The sequence below is a fragment of the Pygocentrus nattereri genome, chromosome 13, assembly GCF_015220715.1.
Source record: "Pygocentrus nattereri isolate fPygNat1 chromosome 13, fPygNat1.pri, whole genome shotgun sequence".
NCBI lineage: Eukaryota > Metazoa > Chordata > Actinopteri > Characiformes > Serrasalmidae > Pygocentrus > Pygocentrus nattereri.
The window spans coordinates 22,448,454-22,476,033 of NC_051223.1; the positions used below are offsets into that span (position 1 = coordinate 22,448,454).

A 27,580-nucleotide genomic window follows, 5' to 3' on the forward strand; every position below is an offset into this window, starting at 1 on the left:
TTATCCATGCCACCATTCCGGTGTTTACATTTCAATACCTGAACTGGTTATAAACGCCAGTTTGAATTAAATCCTCAATCCAGACATCTGAAAAACAGTAGCAGCAGATGTTGCCCTACTCAAAAGTACACAGACATTTTATATATACAGTATATCAACATAAGTAAATGACAGACATGTTGTGGTGAAAAGTTTAAAAATTTACTCAGCAGACTTAATGGTAGTGTCAAATTACAAATGATAGTGTTCTTGTACATGATCAGTTAACTACAAAAATATATTCTAGACCCCAAAAATGCTGAAAGCATTTCAAGAGACAGTACCAAAATATTTCCTTAGATCAGAAAATACAGTCCACCGTTAACAGGTACAGATTTTCATATACACATATATTAAACATTTGACTACATCATTTTAAAATTACATTCCTAAATTACATTATGCATAAATGGCATTAAAAAAGCTGACATTAAAAAATATTAAAAACCAAGCCCCTTAGAAAGTTGTACCCCCTAAAAATTACAGCATATATGTTACACAGTAGTGAAAAAGTACCTAAAAAATAACTACACACTGTTCTCTTTTTTGCCTGGACGGAGGGAAAAAGGCATTACTACTTCTTTTAGAGTATTTAGTAAAATGTTTGATATACATGTGGTTCATTAGGTTCACTATGTAGTTTCAGCACTTCAGTACAAGTCCTAAGACTACCTAGCCATTTTACCTTAAATCCTTTCAATGAGTGAGGGTATCTTTTCCCTTGTGAGACACATCATTCATGCAGATTTTGAGTTTTTCAAATCACATATACAAAAATCATGCATGTAAAAATTAAATTAACAAACATAAGAAATAAAACAATAAAAAAAATTGCCCCTGCCACCTTGCTCTTGCTCTTCAGTGTTGAGCTGTTTGAGTGGTGTAGCTGCAGCCCCACAGGAGGGCAGGGGACATGCTCAAAGGTGGAGGCTGGTGCTGGGGTTGGTGGTTATGGTCGGTGGAGATACAGTGGTTGGTCTTGGCAGGCACAGGTGGCGGTAACTCTGACCCTCACCCTCTGGTGTAGCAGGCATTCCTCTCTCCAGGGCTTCACATGGTTCAGTAGTGATACTTGCAGTAGTGTTCAGGTCTTCAGCAAGGCTGGAGTGGATGTTTCAGGCACGGATTGCAAGGCTCAATCTATAATCATAAAAAAAAACGACCTCAGACAAATGAAACTTAGAGGTGATCTTAATTTTCACCTTATTCTTGAGAGTGGCGAACCAGAATAAATCAAATTCGCACAATTTTCCACTTACTCCAGAAGTAGTTACTCAGCCAAAACAAGTTTGGGGTCCAAATTTTACTTCATTAGTTTAGAATGGGAGCTATGTTGCTAGCTAACAAACAACAGAACAAATAGCCCATACTGTTTCTACAAAAATAGATCACAAACTTTTCTCAACCCCCTCAAATTGCATACAGGTCTTCATTAAAGTCGCACAGACCTGTTATTGTAGATTAGAGTACAGTATGACTAACTGTGAGCTATGAAAATGAACAAAACTCCACTGCCCTGGGCAGCCATTTCAGACACCACCACCGCTGGTATTCATAAAGCAAAACTGATCTGTGATCAGATTCCTTCGTATTTATGATGGTCAGTGTCACAACTACTGACCCTGTTGTGTAAAACTGCTGGCAGCCACTTTCTTGTTCACACCATGTCATACTGTGGCCAAACCACATCAAAAATACTGCACAACCCTAACGAAGATCTGGGTGTGGTTTAAGTGGGTTGAAAGAAGTTTTGGTGACGTCTTTTTGCAAAAACAATTTGGGCCATATGAGTGACTACTGTGTTCTATTGTTTGTTAGCAATGTTAGCGTCTTAGCTTCAGTTCTGAACTAAAGAACCAAAATCCACATACGTCCTGGCTGAGGCAAGGGGGGAAAACTGAGAAAACGTGATATTTAAAAAAAAAATGAATCCTTTAAATACTAGCAGGGGCTTACCTCCATTACTCAGCACCTTGCCTGGTATTGGCTTAGTCTTCAGGCTGTTTTCCAAAAACATCCTTAATTCACACAAACAAATGGGGCCAATGTTACATAAGATGTTAGCGCAATGCTAATTATGGATGCAAAGACGATGAAGATGAAGTACTCACTGATCTCCTTCTAGTGACTTTTGGATCTCCTGGAGCACATCTGTAACCATGGGAGAAATAAAAAAATTACACAATTTAACACTTGAAATGTTTTAATACCCATCAATCCTTACTGGAAGATTAAATGACATGATAACTTTAAAAGAACTGCAGTTTTGCATATTTAAATTGATCTAATCCCAAACTACATTTTACAGAAACAATAAAAATATGTGTGTGATAGTATTGTTATTGTGCAGACATATGGGTTTGTTATGGATCATGCACAAACAAAATGGTTGCACTGGACAAGTCATGATTTTGCAGACATACGGTTGAGCACAGCGCTCATGCCAATTCTTGCACATCACACATTAAACACACAGCAAGCAACACAGAAACGAACTCAAATTCCCTGAAGCTCTTCTACCCTTCATATTCAATTTTTGCCATCCAATCTCTCAATGGCCATCCTGTTGTGTTCTAACTGCTAAAAGGGCCACTGGTCACTGATGTACTCACTCTCATCGTTCAGCAAAGCATGCTCCATTACTTGTCTAGCAGAGTTTTCTGGAACATACAAGCATTTGGGTCAGTTTAGCAACAGCTTGTCAGTGTTTGAGAGAACACTTAAGCAACAAACAAGCTTTTTTAGTGATCGTCATCTCTTAACTTAAGTAGACAATCTTTCACTAGTTTGACTAAATTTCACTAGTTTGGCGTTAATTAAAGGCAAATTCCACCAATCTTTTACAAATTCTCTACATAATTCAGCTGCTGAGATGTAAAGGTGATTATCATTTTGTATACAGTGGTAATGATAGGGAACCTATGTGTCTGAGTTTTACAGATAAAAGTGAAATAGAGGTCAATCTGAAGAAATAATTTTCGTTTGGGGTAATATTTTTCTTTACAATACTCTGCATATATCATTTCTGCCATGAAATTATTTTTTTTTATCTGTTTTGGGCCAAAACTTTGTTTAAAAATGTTTTTAAAGTCTCCAGCAGCAGGCAGCATATTCATAAACATTTCATGTAATAAATTCCTGTGAAGAAGCTTTTAGAGACATTAAACTCTTCATTTGGCTGGTTCCTATCATCAACACTGAACAGTTCTGACTCACTTTTATATCAAACCACTCTGAATGTTAAAAACTCAGCAATTGAACCATGCAAAAAAATTTGAAAAAATAAAAATAAAACCAATTCACTCCAGCAGTGTCTGAACATGGGCCAAACAAGCAAAACTGCACTCTTTGCCAACAATACATTTTTGCTTATATAATGCGTTAAGGAGAATGACGCATGAACAATTTTAAAAAGTGAATTAAATGGTCAATGAAGCTGACAACATGCAAGTTTTAGTATTTGATGCAATGCTTTCTGGTCCCAATGCTCCCATCACAAATCTCACCATAGTTGTCGCTGTTCCTTCTGAAGTTCCTGTAAAGACAAAGACAGTGAAAGAAAACAAAACGCATGTACTTTCTTTGTAGATTACTGACAACAGGACCCCAAAATTAGTAAGAGCCCTGAGTGGAGCTTACTCTTAGTTACTGACAGCGTGATCCAATATCAGCCATTGTTTAATATGTCTGATGTGAGAGAACTGACAGGTAAACTACCTGTTCTCCATGGACGCTCCATCAGGCTGGTCTCTGTGAACTTGGCTTGAATGGGATGTGGGTCTTGTTTCGGAAGGAGCCTCTACTAGACATCGCGGCTCCACCACCCAGCGTGCAGAAAGAGAGAAACGCTCAAACTCGGAGGGAGAGATCAAATAGAGTCCTGGAATACAAAACATTGAGGTTTGTTTTGCTCTCTGTGAAGTGAATAACTCAAATATGAGGGGGAGTGTACGTCAGTGGACATGCTAAAGACCTACCTTGTCCATGCTTGGTGAAGACGCAGGATGCGATTCCACTGACATCCTCTCTTCGAATGCAGGGGTAGTGCACTTGCAGTTTGATTGATGGCAGGGACACAACATGTAGCTCACCTTGATTAGTCAAAACTACCAAGCTGCTCTCTCCATAGTCTTCCACCCGACTACTCCCAAACCAGGCCACACCTACCCGACGCACCCGGGAACCATCAAGGGCTGTCAGTTTAAGCTTTGCCTTGCTGCTCACTTTAGGCAAATTGAACAACTGTAAACACATACACAAGAGAAATAATAAATAGATTGTACAATAGTTACATTACTGCTGTTTTATTCTTGGAACAGCAAATCTCGATTAAGTGGAAAAAAAAATACTTTATATGCTTTGTGATGCGAGGCAGTTTATTTCACAGAGCAATGAGTCAGAAACTGAAAACACTAAACCACGGTGCAAAACCACTGGCAGGAAAGTGCATTCTATTTCTATGCATTATAAGTGTCACACACAGACATTGTTACAGGGAGGTCTTAAAATTACAGCAGCAGCAATAAGTTGGATCTGTTTATCTACAAGTTTCTTACATACAAATATGTTTGTACACTTTACATGTGCTAAAGAGCTTGGATGACCTTCACTGCAACCATACAGCAAAACATTTTTGAAAATGACAAATCAGTTCAACAGCTAATGCTTTAAAAGGAATGTGTGACAACAGCGACTTTATAGTTATGGGAATCATGTCCTTCTGACCTTTAACTGCTCCTCTGAAATGACGAGCAGCTGGTGAGAACCCTGCATGTCAGGGCTGCGGGCGAGATCATGTGCCACTTCCAGGGGCTCAGGCAATGGTGCTCCCCTCCCATCCAGAACCACCAAGCCCACAACTGGAGCACGATGCATCAGCTGGATCTCTTTCGCTACGAGAGGAAGGAGACAAACGCAGAGAAAGAAAGACGAAACAAGGATTTTGAAACAGGAAGGGTCGAAAGAATTTTCTTGAGTATGTATTAGCATGCAGTTTTTACCTGCATGCGCTGTCACTTTGTTGTCCATTCTCCGTTCAACAGGAGGGAGACGCAGCATGTAGGCAAAGACGGCGCCACCATTGGTCCCTGCCCATAGTGAGGGTGTGCTTTGAGAGCCTGTGGTAGACATCATTGTCATAACATATGGAAAAGACTAATGTATAGCGGAATAATTCAATCCAAGAGGCTTTGTCAGGGACAGAATTTATTCCAGTGCTTCTTCAGAAAAGGAAAAAAGTTATGAATAAACACAAAAAAAGATAAAAATAGAAGCAAAGGGATTTCAATGTCACATAATTGTTTATGATCATTTTACTTACTGTCACTAAGGAATGTGTCAGCAAAATAAAGTGTCCTGACAAGTCCAGTGAAGGAGTCATCAGCAGAGCGAGCTTCAATTTTCCTCTGAACTGGAGCCAGCTCCATGTCATGCAGAGTCTCTGCTTCTAAACGTGCATTTATCTCCTGCAGCTGCAGCCAGAGCAAACAACTCCCCTCACAAACTCATCAACTATGACTGAATGCAGACAATGTACGTATAACAAATAGTAATTATGTTGATGTCAACAGATTGCACTTTGCTAACAAAATTTACACTTTGCTATAAATGTAACTAAAATACTGCTATCCCCACCAATACCTATAATCTTAACTATGGCCAAAGAAATAGAAAACTACCTTTGCTGCATTGTTAGGATTGTGTTTGCGCATGGAGACACGGCTGCGGCGAATTCGGCGGAATGACTGGCGCAGAGACTTCTTAATGGACTTCACTCTTGACAGAGGCCCCTCTAGGGCCACCTGGTCATTTGGGTTGAGAGTGCACCTATAATAGGACACAGCCATTAAGTCACTTCTGAAAACAATACAAAGTAAGGTTTACTGTAAGGACTGTAGAGGCATTACTACATAAAATATTTTTCACTGAGCTGGGCAAGTATTGAATTAATATGCTACCACTTTGAATGTGAAACATCATATGATCAAGCAGAATATTAGCTCTAATTATCTCCAACAGCTAGCTAAATATTAAGACAATAACCAGGGACATAACCTCAGGACAAAACAATTACAAAGAAATATACATTTACACTCACAAATGCCATCATGTTCATTCCACTGATTTGAGGAGGAACTCACCTGACCAGAATATTGTTTTTCTGTTGGTAGTCATAGACACCAAAACCATGGCTTGTCCCGAACGCAACCAACTTCCACTCCGAATGCAGGGCAATTGCTGTGACCACTGCAGGGGGCTGGCACTGCACCAAGGCAAAGGGCTGGAAGCCTGATGGAAATGTGACTGGATCCTCCCGTAGGTCTAGCCGTGCCTGGCCCTTCCAGCGGAAACCTTCTTGCCCCTGCAGCAGGTCCACTACTGTGGCTTCAACAGTCTGCTCAGCTGCCTCGTCATTTATCTCCAGTATTAGGATCTGAAGGACACAGTTTTCACTCACAACAAAAGCTGATGGAAGTACAAGGACATCCATAAATTTGCAATGATTCCAGAGCTGGTCAGTGATTTAAACCAGACTACTGATCCTGGTGGGTCTAAAGAGTTCAGCTTCTACTATCAAAGTAGAATACTGCTAGTTGGCTGTTTTGTGTGTCAATGAAATCAAGTGAAATTTGTCCATCAGATTTACGAAGTGTCTTAAATTTAACTGCAACTAAAGGGAACTGTCAAGTGTTCCATGTTGACTACAAAACAATATCAGAGGAAGTAAATGATGAGTGTGGGTTAACTGTTAGTTTTCAACAAATTAAGTGTCCCTAATCTATACTTTTCCAATGAACTGAACAAGATGTTGCTGCAGCAAGTGTATAATGTATTTCTGCAAATCAATAGTCACAAATCTGTGAGACTGCATGAAAACATACTTGTCCTGCAGTTCCTGCCACAGTTAGGTAACCGCTATATTTACAGAGATGAATCTTCTGGATGCCGAGCCGGGGGTCATCACTGTATGGGTCAAAGCAGCCCACCTAAAAGAAGCACAATCAGACCTTGACGCTGAATCCAGAGATGAATACCCTTTTTATGGTCACAAAGAAGTGCTAGCCTATAAAAGAAGCTCAATATATCGAAAGACCTATTTTACTGATATGTAATTAACAAAGCTGAAAAGACAGCAGACTGATTGTGACCTTGCGGAAAGGTGGCCACTCGCCCTCAGTGCTCTGATTCATGTTGTCATTGGGATCAGCATCTGTGTGGAAAACCATAGCCGTGCTCAGCTTGTACATGGGGTAAAGGCAGACCCCTGAGGCATCCCAGAAACGCACCGTTCCATCTTCATGGCTACAGAAAGGAAGAGAGTATTCCAATATGCTTAGCACATAACAGGTTTGACAGGTGCACCTGTTCTTCATACCAAAGATATTGCAAAATGTCAGGTAAATTCAAAGTAAGCTTCCAGGGCATAGCAATAATTCTCTGAATTCTCTTCCTTGTTCCTCACACTTTCCATGAAAGTGTTTAGTAAATACACTGGTATCAACTGTTGCAACACAATAAAATGGAACCCTAATTGCGCTTATCTGTTAATGAAACCAGTTCTAGGCATGTTTTAATTCACTATAACAACACCCATCAGATTCTAAATGCAGAGAAAATACATTTCAGCTTTTTTTTTTTTTTTAAACTTTAGGCCACTTTTCCAGAGAGTTTGGTACTTTTTCCTGATCGTGTTTTTCAGCCCAGGGACGGTCCAGAGAACTGATCTCTAGTTCTCCTGAAATCAGCGGTCTGTGGTTTGCTTTAGGCAAACTCTGGTCTATCTGATCCCATTGCTGCACAGAGAGTAGCTGGACTGCCTTCTTTTGTCACATTATTCCCCTGTTTACTTTTCAGATAATGATGGGGAAAAAACAAAGTACCACAAGTGCTTACACAGAGCACAGCAAGTACTACATGGTTAAAAAGTCTTCCCAAGAGAGATCAACTCTTTAGTAGATTCCTGCACAAGAATTTGCCACATAATCAATAACCAGCAGCATTCCAAAGACATAACTATAATAAAAGGTATGAACCTGTTGTCAGCTGCCATGCATTTACTGTCAAAAGCAGCAAAGCAATGAATTCATCATCTACAGTTTTGCAAAAACTGTGTGCACAAAGGTGACATATGGAATTGTGCCATCAATCCATGAAATTCTCAAATCTGCGATAATGAGCTTCCCACAAATGAGCCCAGAACTGCTCCTGGGTGCAGACTCAAGTGTTTGGGACAAGTACAGAAATGCCCAGAGTTTAGAGCTCAACCTGGTCCCCAGGTTTGAGTAACACTACAGAAAAATAAAAATCTATGTCTGCACTCAAACATGGAGTAGAAAGGTCATGAATAGGAATTATAGGCCACTTACCCAGTCAACAACAGGTCTCTCTGGGGAGGATCTGGGGCAAGGTTCTGTCCTCCATTTATCGGCCAAGGCTACAAAGACAGCAAATAAAAGATGAGACAGAAATCAGGAGAAGGAAGAGACAATCAAAGAGAAATAATAAAACTGTTTTCATTATAGCAACAAACTTATGGCAATGTATTCCAGTCAACAATAGTTAACATAAGGGAACTAAACCTGCTCTTATGCTTCTCAACATCAATGACCATTACTGTATTATACACTATAGGTAGAAATGTGTTCTAGTAGCTTATACATGCAAGATTCAGTGTCTCAAGTACTAATGGCAAACCTTTCTTGAGTAGTGCAAGTTCTGCAGTTTGCCAGCAGCCTGGATTCTCTCCCACAGTTTTAAAGGGATGGAGGAGACATGGTGAGAGCAGGTGATTGCTGAGCAGTGTAACGGCACCAGGTATGGAGTCTGGATCACTGGCCATCCTTCAGTCTGCAGATCTACTACCACCAGTTCCTCTTCCACCAACACCACCAGAGCATTGGGGTCCCCTGCAGAGCACAGTCACATGCTCAGTCATAACTGACACAGCTAGGAGTCCTAATATGAAGTTTTGAAGGACAACAGCAGGTGGAAGCCATGAGTTCAAGGGCACATCTCATGAAGTATGTTTGATTTCTGTCCAAGTTTCAGCTTCACAAACGCAGCCACTGTTAACTCATTTTGCATCGGTTGTTAACATCTTTCTCTGTTAACCCAGGTTTAGACACTCAAGCTATGACTAATTCCAGTGTTCACGCACATGACATTTACAATGAGCAGCCAATCACATGAAACATGAGGAGGTGTTTAGATGATTTGGCAAACATTTCATATCCCTATAATAGACATTTTCACAATCCACATGACAATATTTGCACGCCCAGACACTATGCACTAGCAGCATCATATTTTTAGGCACAGTAATTTTTATTCATCAACATTTTACATACTTTTCTGCAGTAAATCCAATTAAACCAGAGTAATTATGTGCCTTTTTCATGAAACGTGCAGTTGGTCACTGTCCTATAAGCTACAACGATAACAATATATAACAATAACAAAATTTATCATGATAACAACTAATTATTATTTTGCCCAACAGCTAAGCTGCTTATTTTTCAAAGAAGGAAAAACAACAAATACTATGTAAATATGTATCATAATTACAACAGCAGTCTCTGGTGCTCATGGACTTCTCACTTTCACTGTGATTTGCCTCTAATAGTAGTCACTGATTTTCATAGATGCACTTATCTAAAACTCTGATAAGCATGTGATAGTAATCAGCGACAGCAACAATAACACCAACACTGTTACTAGTCAGTAATTGTGACTGGTTTTTCATAGGTTTCGCTCTCATTTTTTACTCTTATGGGCTTATATAGAGGAGGGTGGGCTCCACATTTGTGTCTTAGTTCCGCTCTAGTTTTCTTCCTCTTGCTATTAGTTTATTTTTTCTTGCCTGTCATCCGTGGTTTGCTATAGCTGCTTTGTGGCAATATTTGTTGTAAAAACAATGTAAATTACCTTCATTTGAAGTAAAGCATTTATAAAAGGTAAAAGACAACACTAAACACTGTCAACAGTGCACCATGCTAGTGCTCAACAGATGTAACATGTTTTCTCTCTGCTGTAAAGGTTTATTTGTCAGAGGATTGACACCACAAACATCACAAAGAAAAAAAAAGTGAATCCAAAGGGGTCCACCTCTGTCAGAAGGCTGTCTATAATTGGTGCAAGCACAGTTTATGATCCTAAATCAAGACAGTGTGTAACATCAGCTGCTATGGTGATGGTATATCCCAAAAAAGTTATTCATCATCGCGAGATAGAAAATCCAGGATTCAATCAAACTAAGTTAAGCTGAATAAGCAAGAAATCCTGCTTTGTGAAACAGGCCTCAGATAAGTATGCATAGATATGTCCCTACCTCTATGGCGTTCTCCATCTCTGATGACAAAGAAGTCTATAATGCGGGAGGTGAAGTCCAGCGCTACATGGGTCTTGCTGTGTATGACCGAGATGCAGTGTCTGTCTCCATAGCTGGCCCTTGGCATACCACCACTGAAGATGAGGAATGGGGGACTGGGGACAATAGGACAAGAAAAACTAACCACATCAAGAATAACAAGATATCAACCTCAATAATCAAGCTACAAAGGAAATAAGCAAATAATAAGCACATACACCATTGACAATGACATACTGTTTGTGGAAAATTATAAAAAATAACATTAAATAATTAAAGAAAAATGATAATGGTGAATGAGGAGATAACTTCAAGGATTTCAAGAGTGAGTGGAAAATATGAGCCTCCCAGTAGTAGTTAAAAATTAACCAGCAATGGTGAGTCACACTGGAACGCTCTGGTTAACGACATCACAAGCAAACACACCTGTGCCAGGTCCACAAGGATCAGAACACACAGACAAACTCAGGCAAACAGACTCACCCTTGTCTTGTTGATATTTGTAGAATTTTGGAAATGGCCTTGCATGGGAAGGAACCTGAAGACAGTAAGCGGCAATTTTGGAAGACTAATACAACAATACATGTTAAAAAGAACACAGCAAAGTAATACAGATAAAATTCCTCAAATACCCAGTGACATGCACATAACAAATACTACCCTTTAGAGCACAGGAAACATATCTGAGGAAACAGTTTGGATACAGTACTTATTCCACTGTCTACTAATATTGAGGGTATTTTACCATATGGTGTCTCCTGTTTCTCTGGTTCAGTCTGCGGATCCTTTCCAGTCACCGTCCAATGGCAATAGCTGCCATCGCTATGGGAACTAAGAATGTTTCCCCCATCCTCCATCCAGCACACACTCTCCAGCTGCTGCAAAGGGAAAAATATAAGCAGTTCTTTTTGAGGACGTTCAAGGATAACCCCCTTCACATATGGGCAGATCTGAGGAGATCAATCAAATATTTTTTTTCTGAAAAAAGCAAAACTGCTTGGCAAACTTCTCAAAAAAGGCAAAGTCTCATTTGGCATTTATTTTACTATAGAGATAGTAATGTGTCATCAGAGCTTTGAAATATTTAGGAAAAAAGCAAGCACTCTTTCTATGTCCTAATGTTAGTATATTTGTTAGCATATTTGCTAACGATAGGGCCAAAGCTTAGACAGCTGCACCGTTCGATATGGCATTTTTACAAAGTTGGAGAAAAGACATTTGTTAACTTTGCAGAAAATGCTCTTGACCCAACTCAAACAACATTTAAAGCAAAGATTTTCAATATAGAGCGTGTCTACATGCCTTTTTTCTATAAACACGCTCTGAACTGTTTTGGATAAAGTGGGAATGTGGTCTTCTCTACACATTGCAGATATAGCCATTACACAGAAACAGCACAAAGGTAGCTTAAAAAAGGAAAACTGCAGCACCTGGAAGTATCTCTAAAACTATTCCACCATATGTCACATTTTTTCCTGAACATTAGTGGACTGGACACCTGTTCAAGACTACTCAATTATGTGACTAGTCCCCTTTAAATGCAAAGAACTGTAGTTTTAAATGGCATAAAGTAGTACCTGTGTGCCTAGGAAGTGCTGAATGGCACACCGACGATCCAGGTCCCAAAGAACCATCAGGCCTCGGCTATAGCCTATCAGCACTTGTCGGGGGTTGAGAGGATTTTCCTGCAGTGCCTCCACACACTCCAGGTTCCTGCGGCCCACATATTCCTCTGGAATTCTGAGAGAAGGACATTGACAGATTTAGTGAACACAGGAGAAAACATATAGAACAAAAGCATATTGTCTATCCTACTCCAGGAATTTAATGGCAAATAAACAGGAATGTAAGCCACAGTTAAAATTTACCTGCGAAAGACCTAGTACCATACCATATGTGTGTGTGTGTGTGCGTGCGCATTTATACATGTATACATACATACATACATACATACATACATACACACACACACAGTTGTATTTGGACAGTGACACAAGTTTTGGTATTTTAGCTGTTTACCAAAACGTATTCAAGATACAGTTGTATAATGAACATGAGCTTAAAGTGCAGACTCTCGGGTTTAATTCGAGGGTATTCACATCCTAATTGGAGGAAGGGTTTAGGAATTATGGCTCTTTAATATGTAGCTGCCTCTTTTTCAAGGGTCCAAAGGCAATTGGACAATTATCTCAAAGGCTATTTCATGGGCTGCATGGGCTACTCCCTCAATCATCGTCATTTAGGCAAGTAAAAGGTCTAAAGTTGATTCCAGGTGTGGCATTTGCATTTGGAAGCCGTTGCTGTGAACCCACAACATGCGGTCAAAGGAGCTCTTAATGGAAGTGAAGCAGACCATCATTAGGCTGAAAAAAAGAAGAAATCCATCAGAGAGATAGCAGAAATGTTAGGAGTGGCCAATCAACAGTTTGGTACATTCTGGGGAAAAAGGAGCGCACTGGTGAGCTCGGGAAGTCAAAAAGGCATGGACGGCCACAGAAGACAACAGTGGTGGATGATCGCAGAATCCTTTCCATGGTGAAGAAAAACCCCTTCACAACACCCACCCAAGCTAAGAAAACTCTCCGGGAAGTAGGTCTATTAGTATCTAAGTCTACCATAAAGAGAAGACTTCATGAGAGCAAATACAGAGGGTTCACCACAAGGTGCAAACCATTAATCAGCCTCAAAAATAGAAAGGCCACATTAGACTTTACCAAAAAACGTCTAAAGAATTCTGGAACTTCTGGAACAGCATTCTTTGGAGAGATGAAACTAAGATCAACCTGTACCAGAATGATGGAAGGAAGATAGTATGGAGAAGGCTTGGAATGACTCACGATCCAAAGCACACCACATCGTCTGTAAAACATGGTGGAGCCAGTGTAACAGCATGGGCATGCATGGCTTCCAATGGCACTGGTTCACTAGTGTTTCCTGATGATGTGACAGAAGACAGAAGCATCCGGATGAATTCTGACATGTACAGGGATACTTTCTGCTCAGATTCAACCAAATGCAGCAAGGTTGATTGGACGTCGCTTCACAGTGCAGATGGACAATGACCCAAAACTTACTGCGAAAGCAACCCAGGAGTATTTTAAGGCAAAGAAGTCGAATATTCTGCAATGGCTGAGTCAATCACCAGATCTCAACCCGTTCAACCATGTATTTCACTTGCTTAAGACAAAACTTAAGGCAGAAAGACCCACAAACAAGCAACAATTGAAGACAGCTCCAGTAAAGGCCTGGCAAAGCATCACAAAGGAGGAAACCCTGCGTTTGGTGATGTCCATGAGTTCCAGACTTTAGGCAGTCATTGCCTGCAAAGGATTCTCATCAAAGTATTACAAATTAACATTTTATTTATGGTAAAGTTCATTTGTCCAATTACTTTTGAGCTCCAAAAGCCAGTTTCATCAACTGAGGATCAGAATGCCAAGGCGCACGCCTTCGGACACTGCCCGATCCACAATGCACCGAACCCCTACTACTGCCCCTCCCATCGGTGGTGGGTCGATGGGAGGAGGGACTCATGTAGCTCCTTCGGGCTGGGCCCGGCCGGGCACCATGAGTGAATGCCCGGCCACCAGACGCTCACTGGCGAGCCCCTCCCCCAGGCCTGGCTCCAGGGTGGGGCCCCGGTAACCCTGATCCGGGCAGGGTACACAAGTCCTGCTTTCTTGTTTTCATAGGGGTGATCACACTTTGTCTGGTCTGTCACCTAGGACCATTTTGCCATGGGAGACCCTACCAGGAGCTTTTGCTCCAGACAACATAGCTCCTAGGATCATTCAAGCACACAAACCTCTCGACCACGTTAAGGTGGTGATCCATGGAGAGGACACCCTAGGCCGCAGTTCAATGATTGACTTTGTAGTCGTGTCATCAGACTTGCGGCCATGTGTATTGGACACTCGGGTAAAGAGAGGAGCTGAGCTGTCAACTGATCACCACCTGGTGGTGAGTTGGATCAGGTGGTGGGGGAAGATGCCGGTCAGACCAGGCAAACCCAAACGTATAGTGAGGGTTTGCTGGGAACGTCTGTCAGAAGAACCTGTCAGATTGATCTTCAACTCACACCTCCGTCAGAACTTTGACCAGATATCGGAGGAGGTGAGGGACATTGACTCAGAATGGGCCATGTTCCGCTCCCCCATTGTTGAAGTGGCTGACTGTAGCTGTGGTCGCAAGGTAGTTGGTGCCTGTCGGGGCGGTAATCCTCGAACCCGGTGGTCGACACCCCAGGTGAGAGATGCCATCAAGCTGAAGAAGGAGTCCTACTGGGCATGGTTGGCCTGCAGGACACCAGAGGCAGCTGGCAGGTATCGACAGGCCAAGCGATCTGCGGCTTCAGTCGTTGCCAAGGCAAAAACCCGGGTGTGGGAAGAGTTCGGTGAGGCCTTGGGAAGTGACTAAGTCAGCTCCGAAAAGATTCTGGCAAACCGTCAGGCGACTCAGAAGGGGAAAGCACTGTATATAGTGGAGATGGTGTGCTGCTGACTTCGACTGAAGACGTCATTGGGCGGTGGAAGGAATACTTTGAGGACCTTCTCAATCCCACCAACACGTTCTCCAGTGAGGAGGCATAGTCTGGGGACACGGGAATAGGCTTGTCCATTACTGAAGCCGAAGTCGCTAAGGTAGTTAAAAAGCTCCTTGGCGGCACGGCTCCAGGGGTGGATGAGATCCGTCCCGAGTTCCTCAAGGCTCTGGATGTTGTGGGGCTGTCTTGGTTGACACGCCTTTTCAACATTGCGTGGACATCCAGGGTGGTGCCACTGGATTGGCAGACTGGGGTGGTGGTGCCTCTTTTTAAAAAGGGGGACCGGAGGGTGTGTTCCAACTACAGGGGAATCACACTCCTCAGCCTCTCTGGTAAGGTCTATGCAGGGGTACTGGAGAAGAGAGTCCGGCTTATAGTCGAACCTCGGATTCAGGAGGAGCAGTGCGGGTTCCGCCCTGGTTCTGGAGGGTTCATGGGAGTTTGCCCAACCAGTCCACATGTGCTTTGTGGATTTGGAGATGGCATTCGACTGTGTTCCCCAGGGTATTCTGTGGGAGGTGCTTCAGGAGTACGGGGTACATGGCTCTTTGCTACGAGTCATTCAGGCCCTGTATAAACAAAGCAGGAGTTTGGTTCGCATGGCCGGCAGTAAGTCAGACTTGGACTCAGGGCTGCCCTTTGTCACCGATTCTATTCATAATTTTTATGGATAGAATTTCCAGGCGCAGTCAGGGGACAGAGAGTGTCCGGTTTGGTGACCTCAGGGTCACATCGCTGCTGTTTGCAGATGATGTGGTCCTATTGGGGACATCAGGCCGTGAACTTCAGCTTTCACTGGATCGGTTTGCAGCCGAGTGTGAAGCGGCCGGGATGAGGATCAGTACCTCCAAATCCGAGGCCATGGTTCTCACGCGGGAAAGGGTGGAGAGCCCTCTCTGGGTCGGGGACGAGCTCTTGCCTCAAGTGGAGGAGTTCAAGTATCTCGGGGTCTTGTTCACGAGTGATGGTACAAGGGAGCGGGAGATTGACAGGCGGATTGGTGCTGGGTCAGCAGTGATGTGGGCTCTTTACCGGTCTGTTGTGGTAAAGAAAGAGCTGAGCCATAAGGCAAGGCTCTCGATTTACTGGTCAATCTACGTTCCCACCCTCACCTATGGTCATGAGCTTTGGGTAATGACAGAAAGAACGAGATCGCGAATACAAGTGGCCGAAATGAGTTTCCTCCGCAGGGTGGCTGGACGCAGGGTGAGAAGTTCGGTCATCCGGGAGGGACTCAAAGTAGAGCCGCTGCTTCTCCACGTCGAGAGGAGCCAGTTGAGGTGATTCGGGCATCTTGTTAGGATGCCTCCTGGACGCCTCCCTTGGGAGGTGTCACAGGCAAGTCCACTGGGGAGGAGACCCCGTGGAAGACCCAGGACACGCTGGCGTGACTATATCGCCCAGCTGGCCTGGGAGCGCCTCGGAATCCCTCCCAGTGAGCTAGTGGAAGTGGCTGGGGAAAGGGAGGTCTGGGCCTCATTGCTCAGGATGCTGCCCCCGCGACCCAAACCCCGGAGAAGCGGAAGATGATGGATGGATGGATGGATGGATGGATGGATGGACTTCTGAGCTCCTGAAATGAGGAGGCTTTGTAGAAAAATGGTTGCAATTCCTAAACGTTTCATACGATATTTTTGTGCAACCCCTTGAATTAAACCTGAAAGTCTACACTTCAATTGCATCTCAGTTGTTTCATTTTAAATCCAATGTGGTGGCATGCAGAGCCCAAATCATGAAGATTGTCCAAATATTTCTGGGCCTTACTGTATATAAATATACAAGCAAGAAAGAAAAAGTATATTTTAGGGATATACAGAGATATATAGAATAAAGATGGCAAAACTAAATGTTTTATTTACTTACTTTTTCATACAATTTAAGATTTTACTTTAGTTTATGAATAAAAAAAAATATATATATTTTGTACATGATTCTACCGTGAAGATATATCCTGCGCATTCATGGCTGCTTTTGTGCAAAAACAATGTAGCACAGCCAGCAATTGAGTTTTTGAGGTTTTTACAAGTGAAAAAAGTTGCAGTATTATATTTTTGTACATTATTTTGCTAAGTATTTCCTGTTTAGCATGTATGTAATGCTAATAAAAATGGGCTGCATGTGTGAATGATACAAAGCCAGACTATTACTAGTATCTCAATAAATTCCCTTTTTCCTAAAAAACCCCACAATGCTTTACACTGATAGAGGAGCAGAAAGCAAAACCTTTTGGCACAAACACTATATAACAGGCAGTGGTTGTGTATACCAAACAAAAGTTAAACATAAATTAAAAGTACAAAAGTGGAAGGTTCCTCTAAAACATAAAGGTTAACCCACCTGCTCTGGACGTCTTCCACACTGATATTATTTTCTTCCAGCTCCCTGAAGCCAGGTACCTCCACTACGAACACATGACCACCTTCAGTGCCCAACAGAAGCAGCTCGCCTGAAGAGTGGGCTAGAACAGCAGTCACCCGCGTCACACTAGGAATGGCACTGCAATAGAAATCACACAGCGTGAATAGGAGTTAACAATCGGGAAGATAAATCTTAATGATTGCTTAGATAATACGACTGACCAAGTTTCAAAAACACTTCGCTTGATGCTTTACATAGCCGGGTACAAATACTAATCATTAATGATCATATAAAACAGGAGTTATCAAAACACTTGGAAAACTGATTAGTCTGCATGACTGACAGAAAAAAAATAAATAATGGGCGATACTGGATTTTTCCCACAACTGTACGTCTTACTGTGTATCATCATAGTGTGCAAGTACGACTAGTGTCTAGATGTGTATGAGTCAGTATATCCGAGTAGGTGCCTCTCTGAGTGGGCATGTGCTTATGTGTTGGCTCACAGCCTCAATGTCTTCTTGGAAACAAATGTAATATCCCCAGCAGAATAAAGCAATACAGACTGTCTGTGTGTGACCAAGTCTGACTCACCCTGGAGGACCAGTGAGTGTAAAGCGTCCTATCTCCAGCAGCTCTGACACACCTTTATGAGCTCGAAGTGTCCACATGTGCAGACTATTGTCATCCAGTAATGTCACCAACTCAACCTACACATATATTAAAGTAAATAAATATAGATATACAATAAAGTGTCAGCTGCAGAAAAATACATACAGCATAGTAAATATTTTACAGTAAATACAGATAGCATAATATAATCATGGAGCAGTACGTCTGTGTGGCTAAACAACATACCTGGTGTGGGAGAAAGTGCACTTGTGTAACTGCAGCATTCTCATCATGCAATCCCATAAATTCAACTCCTGGAGCTCCATAGCTGATAGACAGTTAAATGAAGCAAACTACCATACACACTAATAAATAAGCAGATAGATGTCAAAAATAGCGAATATACAGTACTGTACAAATGTCAGACTATTATTTACATATTTAATTTCCAGTCAACACAACCAAGTACAAGTTATTCATTTTTCAGCATTAGGGGAAAAAAACATTTAACAGAAAATTACAAAGAAGACAATTACAATTTGTTGTTATGATAAATTTTGTTATTGTTATATACTGTTATCATTACAACTTATAGGACGCTGACCAACTGCACGTTTCATTAAAAAATGCGCATAACTGGTCTGGTTTAATTGGATTTACTGCAGTAAAGTACGTAAAATGTTGATGAATAAAAATTACTGTGCCTAAAAATTTGATAGTGCTAGTGCATAGTGTCTGGGTGTCCAAATATTGTGGATTGTGAAAATGCCTATTATAGGGATATAAAATAATTTCAGTATTAAGTGTGTCCACTCTTTACCTTTACTGTAGTTATCTTCTTTTCGGGAAATTTGCTTTCAGTTTTTCAAAAACTTCCTGCAGGGTTATTTTTCCAAAACTCCAAAGTTTAAGCTTGGAAGTTGGTTGTATTTTCTGCTGCTCATGTCCAAGAAGTCTCAAACACATTCAAATATGTTGAGGCAGACAGTTCACTGATCTGTCAACACTGGCAGCGTCTTTGCTTTGTTTTCTCAGTGACAACTATTTTGAATTGTCTTCTCACAATGGAAGGACAAAAACCTGTATTTTTTTTTCCCGATCTCTACTAAGCAAGGGCATTATCTTATATCTAGTCTCCTTAGGAAAAGCTGCTGAAGGATGAATAACCTGTACTTAGCATTTTAACTGGAATATAACTGTATGAGAATTTAGCAGGCTAAAAACATGCTTGTGGAAGACCATTTTTATGCCAATTTAAAGAAAGTTAAAAAACTGAAAACATACACACATATATATATATATCTGTTTTATATATGTATATTGTTCAAATGACTAAAGCTGGCCACACAGCAGTTTCAAGCATTGATTGCACAATTCCGTGGGAAAGCAGATAGAGTATGCAGATATCCACACCCCTGTGGAGTGGAGTGCTCATGGGTGTGTCAAACGAAATGTCTAGGAAACAAATGTATCATGCGAAAATCAAGTATTAGGGCCCATTAATTCCACCCCTGGTGTCAGAGAAAATGGAATAAATCTGAAGGGATTTACGAAACATTTCAGATTAAGGGTAAAATTGGCTCAGTAAAGCACAAAAATAAATGCTGACACTTTTCTGTTGTAGCATAACACAGAGGATACAGTTTGATGGCTCCAGATCTGGTACCAATGGCAAGAAGCTCCAGGCTAGGGCTGAAGCCCAGAGCACTTGGTTGGTGGGGAAAGCCATGCTCTACAGTCTGGACACAGTAGAAATGGACAAAGCGAGTTGAAAGCTCTATTCATTCAAAATAACAGTAAACATACAAACTCTGGAGAAACAGTAATTAACCTGTTAAGCAAGAAAGCAATGCTGACAAAATACTGACACTGACATCAGTACAGTTTAAAGTAGTATTTGCAGCAACAGAACAAAAGAACTAATTAGCTGTAATGATGTGTGTTAATCACCTTATTGAACTGGTAGAGCTCTTGCTTGAGTTTGTCCCTCTGAGAGTCATGCCCATGTCGCCGGAATCTCTTCATTCTCCCGGGACAACTAAGGGCCCCACGTCGCCCTCTCTTTGTCTCTCAGCTACCTGACAGACCAGAAGAGACAAGAAAAAGGAGAAGGAATGAGCCACATTTTTATCCCGCAGAAATATATCTAGCATTTCATCATTCCCCTCTGAGGTCCTCTAAGAAGGCATGGTTTTATGCACCAAAATCAGTTATGATTCATTTTATTACAATTTTCCACACATTCTTTATCCCTAAAAATAAAATAAAAAAATGTTGGATTTTTACATGATTTTGATTGCCTGCCTTGTACTGTCTCTCATCCAAAAAGCTGACCAGGCTGAAACACTCTTTATAACGCGTCAGCATGAATGGGCAGAGCTAAACTGCTGTAGGTGGAATAGGTGAATCTATGTAAATGCTGCTTTTGTGACATCACAGAAACTCATTCAAGCACAATGTTTTGAGGAAAATTACATTTTCCAAGATATGGACCCTTTAATATAAACAGTACTAGACAATAAAAACGACAAAAACTATATTTGACATCACAAATGTTCCAACAGACCACCTGTTTCCAACTGATACACCTAATACTACCAATGCAAACATGAACAAATTAAGTATGTTATGAAGTCTGAAGTAAAAACAAGAATAAAACAAGCACTGTACAAGAGAAAAAAAACCAATGGTCATAAGAAGGACAGGAATTCCAGAGGAGGGGCTATAGGCTGTTGACTGAAACTCTCCCTCCTCCCATTCTATCTCTGACTCTCGGCCCCCACTCTTTATGGACTGCCCAGTTTCAGACAAGAACAGGGGGCAGGAGGTCTGTAAAGTTTCAACTGAAGCACCTATTGTTCTGCTGCAGAGCTAAGCCCCACCAGTGCCCCCATGCTAAACAGCAGCTGATGAAAACACCTGTTGCACTGAGAAAATGTTTGAAAGGGAATCTGTTTTTGGGAAGACCCATCAGTTTGTCCTTTAACAAGAGCATTCAGGCACAATTCCAAAGAATGTACATGGAGACTACTGCAGTATATCAATATTCTGTTATTATTGTGTAAAATATTCTGCTTCTGTCAAGGAAAAATAAAGAAAAGCCAAACTGATTGCTTATGTCAAGGCCTAACTGTGCTGTCCTTTCATAACATAGCTGAATGTAGTGAGTAAGAAGTGCCAAAGAATGCAGGGAAGAAGAAAAACTTTCCAGCGAAGGCAAGAAGAAAAAAAAAGAAAGAAAGGAAAAAACCTAACAATCACATAATGCGTACTTGAAAGATCAGGAGAAATTCAAACAATAAATGACTAAAATTATGATCGTGCCTGAAAGTCAAAGTTTAACTTTTATTGCATCCTGAATTCCCATCAAATGAGCCAGGTTGTTTAAACCAATCTCTGAAGAAAGAGGTAAATCCTGCAAAAGGGGAGGAAGTATGGCTTTTTTGGCAGGTTTTTTCCTTTCTCTTCCCCCTTCTAGAACCCTTCAAGTGACTCAACTGTTTAAATAAGACATATTTTTCCAGTTATTTGCATTATTAGCTAAACATTTATTCATCATCAGGCATGTGGCTCCATTTTTCCTCCAGCACAGGACTCACATTCTCATTCACCAGCGGGAACAAAGCTAGAGGGGGTAAAGGGCCTGGATAAGGCACCCAGGCAGAAAGGGTCTCTGTGAACCTCAGCTTAGGAGACAATGACCGAGTGGGAGGTCTTCTACTTAAGAATAAGCTTGGTCTCTGAAGCCATTTAGAAAACTCACAGTAGGAGACTTGATGTACGGGGAGTGCAGAAAGAAAAGGAAAAAACTGGGCTACTTCTTATGATGAAGGAACATATGGTAAAAACTCTGTTGTGCTCAAGGTGATTGCTATCACAGAGCAAATGAACCAGCATTCCATGATAGATAGATGGATAGATGGGTAGATGGATAGATACTTTATTGATCCCGAAGGAAATTTAGCATAGTAGTTTGAGAAGTCAACACCATCTCAGCACAGTTAGTATGAGTGGTCAACAACAAATTCAGTACATACATATGCCTTTACAGTAAGACAGTCAAAAAAAAAAAAAAAAAAAAAAACTCAATTTTTAAAAAAGATCAATTCAAATGTACCTTTCTAATTTACTAGGAATGTGTAGATGGGAATTTGCAGGAATTCTGCCACAAAGAGTTATACATTCTTAAGCACAAACTGTTACATATAGTAACTCATTACACACAGTAACTCTCATTACTATTGGTAGATTACTAACTAATATAATTGATGGCGAGAGCTGTCCTACCACAGATGTGTTTAGGCATGAAGGTGGTAATTTAACAAAGGGAGGGCAACATGTAGGAGGGGAAGACTAAGCACAGCTAAATTAGTGGTAGGAGGTCCAAGCAGGGAGGACTAATTAGTCTGTATTTTACTATGACAGTTGATCTCTTTCTGGACAGCTTTTATCTACCAGACACCAAGACATACAGATTCAATACTACTAACTTACAATAACATAGAGCTAGCCATTCACAAAACTAGCTAATAAACTCAGCTCAGTTAGTATACTGACTGGTAGAGTGTCAATACATCTAGAGTACTCTCAAACCCTTTGAAAACACAGAGGAAGAAACAGCTATGTTCATAGCATAGTTGCCTGTAGGCTAGAGTATCAATAAAGGGTTTGTTTATCATGAAGCATGTTCAACCTAGACAGAGTTCTTGACCACGCATCAGCTTCACAAAACTTTGAACAATGCAACTACAGTTAACTTGTTTTTACCACAGCAGTTGTGATGTTCATGACAAACAGTTGATCGGGAACAAGTAGCTTCTTGATACCTATATAGTATGATTTGTTACCAAATTTTCAAAGCCATATTTTCAAATGTAATGCCAGAGGGTTCTTTTTCCCCCTTTTAAATTCCCAGAAGGAGCCACGTCAGTCAGAGGCCTGTCTCTGATTGGTCCAATTCCCAAACTTAACCTGCTCTACAGTAAGCTGGGCATGCAGCATAAGTTGCCATGGTAACATAGCCCTGTAAAAAGTGGAAAGAGACAGTGTTTACATTTAGCTGCCTAAGCAAGAAATCTTGATTTGTGGGATGGGTCTCAGAAAGCCTTCACAATTTCAAGGCCAGAAGAAAAATAATTATGAGTTACTGTGGAATCATTGTTGGACACATGCATGGGCCTGTGATAAAATCAGTGATTCTACTTAGAAATCGATAGTCACAGGGATTCCTGTTGGACAGGTCATGAGAGATGACCTTGCATTGAGCTAAAGACAAACAGTACCCCCATCATCATGTTACACCACCTTGTTTAACTGCCACTATGTAAAATTTGGTTCAGTCCAGGTAATTTGTTGAAGCAGCATGAAAAAAAAAACACACCAAAAACAGACCTAAGGCAAAAGATGCCTTCCACACAGTTTAGCACCTGCTAGAAGAGCACACAAAACGCTTTAACACTGTTAGGGGAAAACACCCTCAAAAAGAAAGACAAAAACAAACTGAAAGAACCAAGTGGGAGACTAAAATTCCTAAACATGTCCATTTCAAAACTGCCAAAAAAGAGAATAAGAATTCTAGTCATATCACCTGTTGCAAGGGCAACAAGCAGCAACATGGAGATCTAAAAGCGAAAGTGGGTGAAACTCAGCCACTCCCAAGTTTACTGCTTTGTATTGAAAAGTAGGTCCATTTAACAACATCACAAATGAATCTGCCTATTCAGTACTGCTGATTATTATGATTAGTAGTAGCTCACCTGCAGTCATCATAATCTTAGGCAGATAATATCCTTTGTGGCATGAGGTGGATGATCCATGCAGATATTAAGACATTAAATAAAAGATAATGTGGTGGGATTTTAGGGCCTATAACTGACTACAAAGGGGCATGTGAGTTCAAAACACAGTTTGGGAAACCCTGAATTAAACTACACTGTTTACTAAATCCCCTACAACTCTGACATCACTGCATTCTTGGCATAGTGCAGCACTGATATAGTAAAAGTGAACTGGGGTGAAGACAAGATCACAACCTGTCCTGACATGAGAAGCACTATGAGTGGACTCCTCCAGTGTAATCTACTTCTTCAAAATCGGTTCAGTCCAAGTCAATTCAATGTTTAACAGCACTGCAGAAATTACAGACAATATTTAGGTGACAGAATAGGTTAAAAAGATCAAAGGCACTTTGTATCTGCAACATGTTCCTTCAGTACTCTCTGTGACCATTCAATCAGTATAGTATTTCTCCATCTACAAAATTATAACTCTGGAATAGCTCTGTATGTTGGGTGCCTCCTAAACTATCAAACATTAACAGCTTCGCAATATGTGTAGTAGGACATAAGACAATGTTTTATTTTGTGAAAAGCCTACACTTCAAAAAATTTACAGCCTAATTACCAGTAGCCACTAAAGACAATCAACTGCGTCTTCGTTACTTGTTAGAATATATACTTGTACAGAAGTTGGTAGTGAAACTTGTTAATTTCCTAGTGACAATGGTAGCAAATGCAGCTTGAGATGATTACCATAATAAAGCTTTTACTACTCTCCCCTAAACTGTATGGGGCTGTGCTGTGCTGGCCATTTACAGCAGAATCAACTCGTAACTTCCTATTCTCACACAAGGAGAAAAAAAAAACTAAAGTCTAAAAACTTCTGATAAGAAACAAGCTCTCCTGTCCCTCAAAGTTTTTCCTCTTGGCAAACATCTCAGGAAAAGACAAGGAAGCAATTTAAGAATTAAAGACAGCAGGTTAGTGCTTTGCAGGTCTGAAGAGTCTAACAGCATTTTGGTTCTTATTGAAACTAACACAATGAGTGACTATGACAGGACATGTGATCGTGGTACTATGATAAATCCACATTTGGCTAACAAAATTTAGACTGCCAAAACAAGCACATGGCTGGAGGATGTGGATGTGTGGAAGTAGGTAACTTCCTCTATTTCTCACAGGACAGCATGAGACACTATTCTTAGTGATGACTCCCTTCACACCCTCTGTCAACTGGTCAGACCCGGTGTTACCCTGGAAGTGCGAAGCCCTCATTTATCTGCTCGTCTTCCTCTCTCTACATTCCCCTCTCAGATAAACAAAACCAAGAGCAGACACTGGGTGTGGCTCACAGGACGTCAGTACACAGGCTCACCCTTTTCCTGTCTTCTCTGAGAAAAAGAATGAATTTAAATGTATCATGCTGAATAAATATCACAATATACTGTACGCTGAGAACTGCTGGCCATGAAGTGGAGCAACTGGTGACAACTAAAAAGAACAAAAACAACCTGCAAAAACAAGCCTGTTTGCACACACCCTAATTAACTGACAGTTAAAGCTTCTGAGCTTTGCTTGGATGTTATGTCCCATACTTTATCTTATGTCTTTCACAAAGCGATTATTCACCCAGACATTATTATAAAACATGTTTACCATAAATTACAGATAAACTGATTCACTGATAAATGCTAATTAAATAAATATACTGACCATAACTTCATCCTCACTGTCCATTGTACATTCTAGTTTCAGTGAAATTACAGCTCTGCGCACACACACAGATCTGACAGGAGTTTTTATTCTTCATTAGACAGGCATGGGCTGTCTGGAAGCTTTTATTTCAGGAGAGGCAACTTAAGCACTATAAAATTATTGTACCAGCTTGTGTATAATCTGTTTATATCATTTAGCATTCATTAGCACATTCGCTCCATTCACACACTGCCTGAAATTTCTTTTCAAATCTTGACAAATATTAAGCTATATGGCTATTTAACAGACAAGTCTACAAGTCCAGCTTCATCTCTAAGTGGGTGTGTTACCAGCCCCCTGTTTACCCAAATGGTCAACGGTAAAAAAAATCTCTAGGTGCAAAGGGCAAACCGCGGGGTCCCTAAAACTGCCTTTAACACTGGCATTAGCTATAATATAAACCTCCCATTGTTTACAACATAGAATTCAGCACAACCGACCTGAAGTCAGCACCAGCTAACCCAGACAAGTTTTAAAATGCATAAATCTTGGGGCTCAACATCCTATACGGCACGATGAATCCTGTCCATAGCTAATGCTCAAACACGCGGGGTAAAAGAGTTTTTAATCTCCTGACCAGGCCCAAGTTACACCCTCCATGATCATCCTTCGCTGGTTTGCATAACGAAGTATACATAAGAAACGAAAGGACATGGCAGCAGAGTAATACGAGCAGCTCTGAGGCGGATGTGCTGTCATCTTTGCTCACTCAGACCTGACAAACCGGTAAAACAGAAACACGGTACCTCACCTACTCCGCCCCCAACCCAGAATCAGCGGGGCAGTGCTCTCAGCTTAAAGTTAGGGGTAGATTTACAATACATTCAGCAAGGACACGCCTCAATAAAACTGTGTCACAACACCGAAATAACGTCGGTACCAACATGTTAGTCCTGTAGTAATTACATTTAATATGCGTAGAAAATAATATACTGATACCGATTCATTAACTGTAGCGCAGCAGCTAGTTAACCTAGCTAACCTAGCTAACGTCAAATCAGCACAAGCCCAATAAAGAAATCTGCTAAGCTAGCTTATAATACTTTCCTGAAGACTGTAACTGTGTGTTTTAAGGGTTAACGTTAGTTTCTTCACTGAGGAAAACGGACAGTAAAGCCAGCTAACAGATATAATGAATCAAAAACTGATGTTACGTAGGTTTTAAGCGTTTTTTTAACGCAAGAGTTAAACAAAGCTAAATCTTTCAGCCAGCTAACTCCGTGAACTTCAAAGCGACTAACCCTAGCGATGATAGGTTAGCTTAATCGGCTACTACCAGTCTGAATGGGCTGCCACACCAGAGAGCCCTGTAAAAGACAGCTTACACGAATACGGACACTCCACTGCGAAAACACTGTTTTGCCAACAACACAAGTGAGCAGTAACAGCCTGGGCTACACACACGGCTACCACAATACAGCACCTGTAGACATCCGGCTAACTCAGCTAACAGTGAGCTAAACCAGGCGACACCGCGGCCCGTCAGAAACTCACCTGATCTGCAGCTACGTTGTTGTCCCAGCGGCGGCGTTCACTGTTTACGGATCTTGGGCCACTCTCCCAATACTTTTCTTCGGGAAAAAACCCAACGAGCAGCACGTTAAAGTTAAGGTAACAGTCATCTAACGTTGTAATGTTTTCTTATTCACCTAACGCTAATTCAGAAACGTACAGGTTCCTACAGCTCTCGGTACTCCGCTGCAGCCTCGCCGTTTCCTGCGGCCCCAGGCCCGCTGCTAGTGGAGACTTTTATTTTTTCACCTCCAGCCAGAGGGGCTACCAGCTCACTGCGGCTCGAGCTCCTCCCCCAACATCCACGCTCGCTCAGCAGCAGCTCCTCCAGCAGAGGGAGCGTCAAGTCCAGTGCACAAAATCAGCGTCAGCGCCAAATCAGCCTGGCGATCCGTCTCATTATCCACAGTTCGTAGTTTCCTACTATCAGAAATCCGAATTGAACAGCTAGTAGTCATTTTACTGGTAAGAAATGAAGTTTGCTGAAATCCAAATGATTACATATTGGAACAAATAACAGATTTGTTACGTGTATAATTATAATTACATGTAAAATTATGACGTTTTACTTTTGCATTTAAGAACTGATTCCTACATGCAATGATTCGATACTCATTA

The 27,580-nt window shown here is 41.2% G+C and overlaps 1 protein-coding gene across 3 annotated transcripts; it reads right to left on the minus strand.

Moving 5' to 3' along the window:
- Positions 1–179: 179 nt before the first annotated feature.
- llgl2 (LLGL scribble cell polarity complex component 2) lies at positions 180–27,258 on the minus strand. Of its 3 annotated transcripts, XM_017696067.2 has the most exons (27): positions 27,123–27,258; positions 26,945–27,021; positions 19,869–19,996; positions 19,560–19,657; positions 18,165–18,246; positions 17,901–18,016; positions 17,286–17,444; positions 11,983–12,145; positions 11,151–11,283; positions 10,889–10,943; positions 10,367–10,521; positions 8,734–8,945; positions 8,406–8,473; positions 7,188–7,341; positions 6,921–7,025; positions 6,180–6,472; positions 5,718–5,865; positions 5,360–5,510; positions 5,040–5,156; positions 4,765–4,931; positions 4,017–4,281; positions 3,757–3,919; positions 3,546–3,574; positions 2,652–2,699; positions 2,151–2,190; positions 1,996–2,057; positions 180–1,179 (listed from the first exon to the last, which is right to left on the minus strand). In XM_017696067.2, the coding sequence occupies exons 3-27, from the start codon at positions 19,941–19,943 to the stop codon at positions 1,175–1,177; spliced, it is 3,063 nt and encodes a 1,020-aa protein (XP_017551556.1). In that variant the 5' UTR covers positions 19,944–19,996; positions 26,945–27,021; positions 27,123–27,258; the 3' UTR covers positions 180–1,174. The 3 variants fall into 3 exon arrangements, with proteins under 3 accessions (XP_017551556.1, XP_017551555.1, XP_017551557.1); XM_017696066.2 differs by having other exon boundaries at positions 26,945–27,228; XM_017696068.2 differs by lacking the exon at positions 2,652–2,699 and having other exon boundaries at positions 26,945–27,227.
- Between the last annotated feature and the right edge of the window lie 322 nt (positions 27,259–27,580).

Excerpts from the sequence above, each read along its gene's own strand:
- llgl2 (XM_017696067.2), bottom strand. The coding sequence starts at position 19,943 with ATGAAGAGATTCCGGCGACATGGGCATGACTCTCAGAGGGACAAACTC. Across the intron at positions 19,658-19,868 it reads AGCTCTACCAGTTCAATAAG|ACTGTAGAGCATGGCTTTCC; the intron begins GTGATTAACACA and ends TACTGTGTCCAG. Across the intron at positions 18,017-18,164 it reads TGCACTTTCTCCCACACCAG|GTTGAGTTGGTGACATTACT; the intron begins GTATGTTGTTTA and ends ATATATGTGTAG.